General features: G+C 36.2%; 1 protein-coding gene across 1 annotated transcript; it reads right to left on the reverse strand.

Annotated features, from left to right (window-relative positions):
• Window positions 1-1,588: 1,588 nt before the first annotated feature.
• LOC121811380 (phospholipid:diacylglycerol acyltransferase 1-like) lies at window positions 1,589-5,040 on the reverse strand. Its single transcript, XM_042212229.1, has 6 exons — window positions 4,504-5,040; window positions 3,442-3,664; window positions 3,087-3,370; window positions 2,697-3,009; window positions 2,196-2,455; window positions 1,589-2,138 (listed from the first exon to the last, which is right to left on the reverse strand). The coding sequence occupies exons 1-6, from the start codon at window positions 4,923-4,925 to the stop codon at window positions 1,652-1,654; spliced, it is 1,989 nt and encodes a 662-aa protein (XP_042068163.1). The 5' UTR covers window positions 4,926-5,040; the 3' UTR covers window positions 1,589-1,651.
• Window positions 5,041-10,335: the final 5,295 nt, after the last annotated feature.

A 10,335-nucleotide genomic window follows, 5' to 3' on the forward strand; every position in this document is an offset into this window, starting at 1 on the left:
TTTATCTAAAACTAAAATCATTCATTGTTTGTGTTCCATGCATGGAACAAGGATTCAAGACACGGTTCCAAGGAATTTACATAATAATTTCAACTTTTTGTCTATAAATAAGTATCATTTGCTAGCTTATAATTCATTCTTCATTGTCGTTTCCCATTGCATCACAGATTCTTTGCAAAAAGAAGAATTTTTCTCGGTATGGTTATTACTCTTTACCTATAGTAGTACATTTATATGAGATTAATTTGTTTCAACGATGTTAGTTCATATTTAAGTTTTTTCTTAATGTTAGTTTGTTTTATTTATATTAGTTTTGTTTTAATTTTTCCTCCTGGCTATAATAGTTCTTTTTTTTACAAATATAGAAATCACATAAGCTTCTAACTATCTATAATATTTTGAAGCTACACATTACACATTTGTCACCAACTTCGTCACTCCGTAGTTTTCATGCAAAGGAAACACCTAAAGCAACGAAATGACGAAAGGAAGCAAAGAAGACGAAGATCATAAACTATCACATTTGTTTTTCGCGCATATGCATAAATCATTAATTTAGAGATTAAGGAGGAAAATAAAGCTGAGGAAGAGTCATCGGGATATTGGAGTTTGTATTTTATTATTATTATTTTTCTTTATTTTGCTATTCTTATTATTGTACTATTAAGATTGTTCACATATAAGTTTTTCGTGGCTTACAAACTATATTGTTTTATTGTTCTAGTGTTTATATATGTATGTTTTTAATTTATTTTGTACATCATTTTATCTTTTTATGACGATGTTCCTCATCATACTTTTTAGTTGTATATTTAATATTTTATATCAATTTAATATTGATAGTATTTTAGTATTGAAGTATGTATGTTGTAACGATAAGTGTCGTAATTAATAAATATTTCATATTTTTTAATTTAAAATTTATTTAATTTTATATTTATAATTATTTAACATATTGTTACTATATAGTACTATATTTTTTTATTTTTTAATCTTGTGTAATGATGTTATTTTTTAATTTATTTAATTTATTCATCATATCTAATTAATAGAACAAAAATATTATGTGCCGTGCATAGCGCGTGGGCTAACACTAGTTTTCATAAAATACAAATTTCTCCGACAAAAATATGCATCATCGAAAAGAAAAAAAAAAATAGCTACCATTATTGATAATTTGATACCATGAAAATATGATTTTTAGCACTTAGGAGCAAAATCCAATTTTTTAGGGACCAAATTTGAAGTTAACTCTAGTTCTTATCCTCGCTTGTTGCCCCACGCCCCTCGCTTAATTAAGTTAGATCACATGAGCACAAATTTTGGGCAAACACAAGTGTAGATCTCCTCATGAACATTCACATATTCGAGACATCATAATGGGGTTCAAACCATTCCAATAAAAATGGGGAAATACAGAAGAATTATTAGAAGACTAGGACAAGCAAGCATTGGCCCAAATAACCAAGATTAAGATCAGATTTCAACTAAAGAATTTGCTCAAACCATATCCAACAACTAATTTCAGGACATTAGTCAAGAAAAAACAATTAAACCACACCAAGCACTTTGTAATTTTGTTTAGACCTTTGAAGAAAAAAAGTGTATATAATCAACTTAGTAAAATGTGTACATTATATACATTAGTACCTTACAACTTTAGCTTAATCTTTTGAGACCACTTGAATATATCCGAGTATACACGATCGCCCCCGAGCTCGTCTCCGGTGGCACCGGCCGCGACCCTCATGATGTCCTCAATCAAGGCAAAGTTCCCCATGATATCAACATGGGCGCCACTCTGCGTGCCCCGGCCCTCAAGAAAGTTGGCCGGAGGGGCATGTTCGTACTCCCTCACAAAGTTCTTCATCCCCGACGGGTTAAACCTTGTTGCCCCACGCCACCCCTTAGAGCTCATGAAGCCGGCACTCAACACTGGCACCGTCTCATCCCCATCCACATTCAAAACACCATCCTTCAAGCACATATCTTCTTCTTCTTCCTCGCTTGCAGACGTGTCAATCCGGAAAGGGATGTGGCATTCTGCCCAAGGAGCCTCCGTGTAGATGTAGGCTCGTTCGGTCGGAATGCCAACTCCATACATGGCAAAGATCTCCATGTCCGGAGCATTAGGCAACCTGCCAAGAAACAACATTTTTATGCAAACTAACAAATTTGATGATTGACATCCTTACCTCGTCTCCAGCGGATTCGACCAGTACTTGTAGTGCAAATACTTGGGATCATCCAGATCGTCGGCTATCCCGTACGAGAAGTGAGCACTGCCACGCGCCATCATTTTTGGGGCAACGAAGCTCAAGAGATCGACCAGATCTCCAGCAGTGTAAGCTTTGTACTCAGTAACAGCTTTGATGCCTCCAAATCCCATCTCTTGGTACTCTGTCCATACATCAACACACGTGTCGTTCGCCACATTCCTCCCCTTCACAGCACCCTGCACGGACAAACGAGTCATTCATGATCTTGGCAACATGAGTTTCTTCTGCAGAATGTGGCAAGAAGCATTGACTGTCTAGTTGAGTAGAATATAAAGGACTCCAATTTTCTACTGGCATTTGCTACATTTCATAACATGATTGATTTTTATGATTCCCAAACATTCAAATTCATAAACAAGGAAAAACTGTTAGTAGATGTTTTCAGCAATTAGCATTGAGATAAATTAGAACTCTGACCCGAAAGTTAACTCTGTTGATCTCAGATGAATCTGCCTCCGCAATGTCTTTTCCAAATGATATGATCCGTCCATAATGCTTGCGTTTTCGTTTTGGTTCCGAGCTCCCATCTTTAGCCTCGTCAGTGGCATTTTGCCTCCGTTTGCTAGGTAAGTAGTCATCCTCGGGCGAAGAATCAAGATCGCCCCAAATGGTGTCTCCGCCTTTAGGTATCATGGACATGGTTGAGTCCCAAGTCCTCGTCATCTTCATCAGATGCTGCAGTGTTTGAATATGAAACAAATCTTGATCCAAAACGCCCGGTGCTATCGCCCTAGCACACAATCCAGTAGCTTCATATTCAAGCTATAGACCAAAGGAGCAAGAGTTGTATGCATAAGTGAAAAGTACCTAGCAACAGCGATATCCTTTGCTTCAGCGGAGAAAAGGCCAGAAACAGCTTTTGGGACGCCTAATAATGGCCCACCGATGTTCATCACGGCCTTGATATGCTTAGCGCACCAATCCGGCCCACCACCTCCCCCCATGGGAGCAGGTGCCTCAACCCACTTCATAAAGTGCAAAAAATACAGAACTCCCATGGAATGAGGGATGATGACGGCCTTGTTGCCACCGTTGGTGGAAACCATCAGTTCTATGTGACTCTTTATCCGACTCAGTGACTGGTCGCGCACCTGAAAATAGATAGGCAAAGCTCGTGTTAAAAATGAAGGACGCGTATCTTGGGAGGTGGATAAGCGCATACCTCTGTGTTCTGAAACGAGAGTCTCCAATCATATGAGGCCATGTACATGGTCTTCTCCTCGTATCCAATTTGAGCAAGGTTTTCAATTAGAACCGCCCACACGAAGTATCCTGGTGCAAAGTAATCTGCAGCTACGAGGCCGGTTACAGGCCTGACCCTCACACCGCCTGGATCCAAACCGGTCTCATTGTCCAACGACATGTGCTCCTCCCAACACAAAGGTCTGCAGGTTATGCCATCATGAGTAATACACGTGTCCATACAAGATATACGAATTACTACAAAATGTGCCAATATGCCATGCATATAAATCTTGCATGTTTTGTACCAAAAACTATATATAAAAGCCACAAATCATTTTAAGGAAACGACATTACTTTTTCAGATGGATGGAATGGTAAGAACACATTAAAACCAGCAACAAACTTGCGAAAAAAACAAATTTGTGTTCAAGATTAATAGCATTTCTTAATACAAGGTTTCTTTATAACTAAAAGCAAGTAACGATTACATTTCCTTGTGTCAAGAATTTCCAACCAAATATGGATTTTTTTTCACTGAATCTAATCGTACTTACTCTCTCTCTGTCCCTGAAAAATATGAACATTCGATTCGGCACGGGTTTTAATGCATAATTGGAAAAGTAAGAGAGAGATAGAAAGAAAAAGTTTTAAAAATATTGTTAATGGAGAATGAGTTTCACCAAAAAAAAAAGAGCTTCAAAAATTAGAAAATTCATACTTTTCAGGGACGGACTAAAAAGGAAAGAGTTCATAAGCGGAGGGATTACTTGGATCATCCTCCAATACACATTACATTACACCCTCATGGTAAAACAAACAAACAAACAATCTCAATCTTCCAAAACTTTAAAAAACAATCTTGATAACATCAAGAAGTACACACACACTAAATCATTCAAGTCACACCATGCCAAACTTCAGCCCCCAAAAACACACCTATAGTAAACCAAAGCTCAAATCAATCAACAAACACTATTAGAAAAAAAAACTTAAAAGTGAAAATTCCCATGCGCATTGGAAGCACCAAGCAATACAATACCTCTTGTAAACAGAACCAAATGTACCTCCCCACAACCGCTTCCGAAAGAGCCCCTGAGCACACTGATGCCCCTCCCACAGCTCCAATCCTGCGGTCACAATCCCGGGCACAAAAACCACTGGATGCTTCGCAGCCAGGCCCTCCTTCCGCAGCTTGAGCCCGGGAGGGTCGGGAGGCGAGCCCGTTATCGCCTCGGTAACATACTGAGGAAAAGAGGAAGGCATCAAGTTATACAAGAAGAGCAGCATCCACCACGTAACGCACACGCACCCAATAAACCAGCAGCAGCTGTCCAAGCAAGACCACTTCTTCTTCTCCGCTCTCCGCTGCTCCGGCTTCTCCTCCTCCTCCTCCTCCGGGTCGGCCGTCTTCCCCGGCTCATCCTGCCCGCCCCTTCTCCTCCTCCTCCTCAGCAGCGACATATCCTGATCAAGACTCTTGTTCTAGTTGCTAGAAGGAGCCAGAGAAGGGGAGAGAGAGAATCTGTGTGACGTGGTTTGTGTTTAGTAGTTGAATTTGGATATGAAATTGTGGGCTCATTTGCTGTCGTTTTCGTTTTTTACATGAATTTTGAGACTATAAATAACAACCAACCAAATTTTATTTTTTGTTTGCTTGGTTTATACCAGCCATTCATCTTTGATATCTTTTAGTTTCTACCTCTCTATATTACTTCAACACTTGGACAAATTAGTTTCTTTTTTTAAGGTTGAACAAATTGGTTTAGTGTAGATTATTTTCTCATACATTAGAGATTCCATCATTGGTCTTTCATATTTTTCTTCAATGAGTACGGGAAATTTAAAAGGACTAATTATAGTTTATTAACGAAAACTTTGGGCTTGTTTGATTTTTTATGACCTCAGCTTCCGACTATTTTTTAAAATAATCTAGACTTTGCTAAATTGTGCCATGCGTTCAAACGTTTTGACATCGAAAAGTTGAATATGATCACTCGTTAAGCATGTTTCTCAAATTAGAGATTAGGAAAGAATTTGCCGCATCTAGAATTTTTTATTTAGGATATTATTCGTATAACAAATAATTATGTAACACAAAGAATAAAAATAATACTACTATGAGTAATATTTTATATTATAGTATTACATCTTGAATTTCTTCTCATGAGCACTAGTACTCCATATTTCTTCCTCATGAAAAGAACGATATAACCATCATAAAATCTAATCCAACAAAAGTACTCGGAAAAAATCATAGCATCATTAAACAAAGACAACAAACGTAATCGAAGTTTCATAATGCTCAAATCATCAACTATTCTGATAATTTTATTTGTATTAACACAATTCTGTCGATTTAAGTGGGGATACATACATACATACATAGATATATACATACATACATTAAAATTACTCTCTCCGTCCCACATAATTTAACCCAGTTTTCCATTTTGGGCCGTCCCACATAATTTGACCCATTTCACTTTTACCATTTTTGGTAATGGATCCCACATTCCACTAACTCATTCCTACTCACATTTAATTATAAAACTAATATATAAAAGTAAGACCCACATTCCACTAACTTTTTCAACTCACTTTTCATTACATTTCTTAAAACTCGTATCCAGTCAAAGTGTCCCAAATTATGTGGGACGGAGGGAGTATATAAGAAGAATGGATATAATGTACTAATATAACTATTATTTTAAAAAATTAGGGTACAGTTATATCCCTTGTCACAGCAAGATGCATTCGCCCCCACGACACAAGAAACATGTTTTTTTTCTATAACCTTGCCAAATTTATAACGTCAACGGATTTGTAGAGTCAATAGTCAAACAATTTTACAAAATTCATGCTATTTATAAAGTACATTGAATTTGCAGTAATAGATTAAATAAATGTTATTCAAATCATAAACTATTCAAATTTGGAATAGTATATGCCCAGAACATCATTAAATATATTGCGTCGAAAATTAGGTTCACTTTAATTATTGAGATCCACATTAAATGATTTTCGGAGAAGATACATCACTTTCTAAACTTACTGCGCAGTAAGGGACCCATGAAGCAATCAATTTTATGCAACTACTCATAAACGTATATAGTGATCTCCCCAATCAGTCTCTCGAGTCATAGAGAAATAAATAACAATTGAAAAATAAATACCAATTTAAATTAGACTATTATATAGAATTTAGTTCCATATAAAAGAATTATAATTGGCTTTACTATAAATACCAATTGCGATAAATGTGAGTATATTGTATAACAAAAAAGTCTATAAAAATTTGTAATATCATTTTAATGTTCGTCACCTTTTATTTTATTATTGAAATTATATCTTATGTTAATATAGTTGTTACACTACAACAAAAAAACAGATAAGGAGATTTTTTTTATTGTTGTTAAGGACGTTAATTTGTCTGTGTAATTAAATCACCAAAGCTTCATGAAGTGTCCTTACTGTTAGTGTACCAATTTAGGAACACAAATAGAAGCGAAGCGTCCTAAAATTTTTCAAACAATAATAATTGTGTCTCAATTCTGGTCCCTAACACATATTACGTCTTTTATCTTTTACTAGATGAGTAATAGTTTTGTCATATACAAGTGATACAAAATCCATAGTCAAACGAATACTATACTTAAAATGTGTAAGAATAATAGTGGAGTAATAATCTTTTGATTCGTCATCCTCGTTCAATACATTATTAATTGTTTTATAGCTCACATGATAGATCTTTCGTAACATGTCTAGTGATATTTTACAAAAGGTTGATAGTATTTTTCTAGATTTACTCGAGCTCAATCGGAAAGGAGGATTAAAAAAATAGAGTTTGCCTATAGATTTTTCAACAAATAATTATCCATAATAATTAACGATGAATCTCTTACGCAAACTTCGATAGTAAATTTTTCGACGAATAGGCAACGGAAAGTGGTGTGAATCCTACGCTAATATTAATTATATAGATTTATAAATAAATAATTACTGGGATCTTTACACATCAAGAAGTATATATATCAACATAATCCATGTAGTGTTATATCTGTAATAGCCCGCTCAAATTAACGTCATTAAACGTTTATAGAGTAAATAAATGAATGTATTAAAGCAAATAGTGTTTTTAAACTCCTATGTTTCGTTGTATTAAAATCCTTAATGGGTTTTAATTTATAGTTAAGCGCCAATGTGAAACTAATTTTGATCAAGGACTTTGATGTGCAAGAAGATACATTAAGCGATAAAATAATTGTCCATGAACATTTATAAATCAGATGGATATTAAATGTCCATTTACAAAATATAGTCATTTCTCTTCAAATGAGAAATGTACTAATTATATTTAATTTATGATGTTACAAAAACGAGCTAAAACTTCTTCGCAAAGCTAGTATTCTATCTTCAGGAAACCCCAACTTCCTACAAATGATGGGACAAGTCAGAAACGACAGTACAATAATAATACAGTAACAAAAAAAAACCTCCTACACGAGAAAATGACCACAGTAATTAGTAATATATATATATATATATATATATATGGTTGTTTTATATACCAAACTAATTTTAAACGCTAAACACCAAACACATCATTATAAAACAACGCGGAGTTCATTACAATTTTATTTGTAGTTCATTATAGGAAATTCAAAGATTTAAAAACAATGACATCATCTAGCATAATATAAAGATCTGAAATTTATTATAAGTTTGTTATTAGTTCATTATAATGAACTCCAGGTTGTCTTATAATGATGTTGTTCGGCGTTTAAGGTTTAATACTGGTTTGGTATTGATCACAGTCCTATATATACATATATACATATATATATATATATATATATATAAATAAATATATATAGGGGAGCGTTATTCTCCTATTCATCCCTTAGATCCTTTATTCTTCTTAATATGGGCCGTTAGATCTCATTCATCAACGGTCTAGATGATCTGCATTATTACACTATAATGGTGCATTATTAGTCGTTGTGCATTATTCAACTGAAAATCTGCATTATTACACTATAATGGTGCATTATTAGTCAGTGTGCATTATTCAACTGAAAATCTGCATTATTAAATGACACGTGGCACCAATCTAACCGTCGGATGACAAAATCGTGGGGTTGTGATTAAAAAGAACAAAGAACAAAAGATACAAAAAGGAAATTAATACATCCATATATATATATGTATGTATATATATGAATGTATTCATATCAAAACGATAAGTATAAGTAAAACTCAAAACACTTGCAATCAATTGGATCTTGTGATCTAACCGTCAGATTAATGTCACGTGTCATCTAATAATATAGCTCGGATAATAATGTAGCATTTTAGTCTAATAATGTAAATTTCCAGTGTAATAATGTACCTCGGCTAATAATGTAGATTTTTAGTATAATAATGTAGCTCATCACAACCATTCAATCTAAGGATCCAAGGGTTGTGATTTGTGTTGTGTTTGTGACATCCATGACCCGAAATATACATTTTTACATATTCCATATTTTTATTTTCATTTGCATGACATTATATTATATATTTTATGATGAAGAAAAAAATAGCTATGTGTAATATACATATGTACGAAAAATATGTAGAGTCAATTAGCATTCATTAGAGCATCCACAACCGTGCTCTTGCCAGCGGTACGGTTGCGCGCCCGGCCCCACTTTTTCTGCCTGCTCTCTGGCAAGAGCACAACACCCACAGCTATGCTCTTCCGCAAGAGCACAACACCCACAGCTATGCTCGTGCGGGTTGCTGAGCGTCTTCACGAAAGTCGACCACCTTGGGTAGACACCATCGGCGAGATAGTAACCCATGTGGTATGAATTTCCGTTGACGGTGAAGTCGATCGCCGGTACTACACCATTCATCACATCATTGAAGAGTGGTTAAGAATAGAGCACGTTCAAGTCGTTGTTGGATCCGGCAACGCCGAAATATGCATGCTAAATCCATAGGCGGTAGTCGGCGACCGCCTCAAGGATAAGTGTTGGGCCGCCGCCTTTGTGACCGCTTAAGTGTTGCCCCCTCCAAGCAGTCAGGCAATTCTTCCACCTCCAATGCATGCAGTCAATGCTGTCAAGCATGCTGGGAAAGCCATGGCCTGATTCGTGAAGATGAAGCAACCTTTGGCAATCATCGATGGTGGGTACCCGAAGGAATTCATCACCGAAGGCTGAATAAACGCCATCGCAAAAATTTTTTAGACAAAGGATTCCAGTGGCCTCACCGATATGCAAATACTCGTCGAAGAGGTCGGCCGTTTGCCCAGTAGCGAGTTGTCGGATGGCACACGTACACTTCTGCAACGGCGTGATACTTTACCGGCCGGTTGCATTTGGACATGTTTGGAAGAATTCAACACGTGCAGACAATGTGTTGACAATTCGCATAAACTAGCGCTTTGACATGCGAAAACGGCGCCTGAAGTAATCTGCCGGAAATCGCGGCTGGTCGGCAAAATAGTCGGCAACGAGCCTTTCGTGGGCTCCCTCCCGGCCACGATGGATGTAGCGGCGAATTGATCTAGTTCGTTGAGGAGGAGGAGTGGGGGTATTCGCCGCGACATATGCGTCGTAAGTGGCACGATGTTGTTCGTAGTATTCTTGTTATTCGCGCTCCACTTCCGTCATAAGATGGGTGAAATCCATTTGAGGTTTTGAGTTAGAGATGAAGGTGTAGATAGTTTGTATGAGAAATATGAATGAGAGATGAATGAGAGATGATATGAAGTGATAAATGGATGATGAATATATGTATTTATAGATGATTTTGGGGGAAAAAAATATAAAAAATAAAAAAATTCAGAAAAACGGGCAAAAAAAACGGCCATATTTTTGGGATT

Source organism: Salvia splendens, chromosome 7 (assembly GCF_004379255.2).
Source record: "Salvia splendens isolate huo1 chromosome 7, SspV2, whole genome shotgun sequence".
NCBI classification, from domain to species: domain Eukaryota; kingdom Viridiplantae; phylum Streptophyta; class Magnoliopsida; order Lamiales; family Lamiaceae; genus Salvia; species Salvia splendens.

What these genes read in the sequence shown, in the direction of transcription:
- LOC121811380 (XM_042212229.1), bottom strand. Translation starts at nt 4,925, where the DNA reads ATGTCGCTGCTGAGGAGGAGGAGGAGAAGGGGCGGGCAGGATGAGCCG. An exon ending in TTTGGTTCTGTTTACAAGAG is followed by an intron (nt 3,665 to 4,503) that starts GTATTGTATTGC and finishes CATAACCTGCAG; the next exon opens with ACCTTTGTGTTGGGAGGAGC. An exon ending in TCAACAGAGTTAACTTTCGG is followed by an intron (nt 2,456 to 2,696) that starts GTCAGAGTTCTA and finishes TTGTCCGTGCAG; the next exon opens with GGTGCTGTGAAGGGGAGGAA.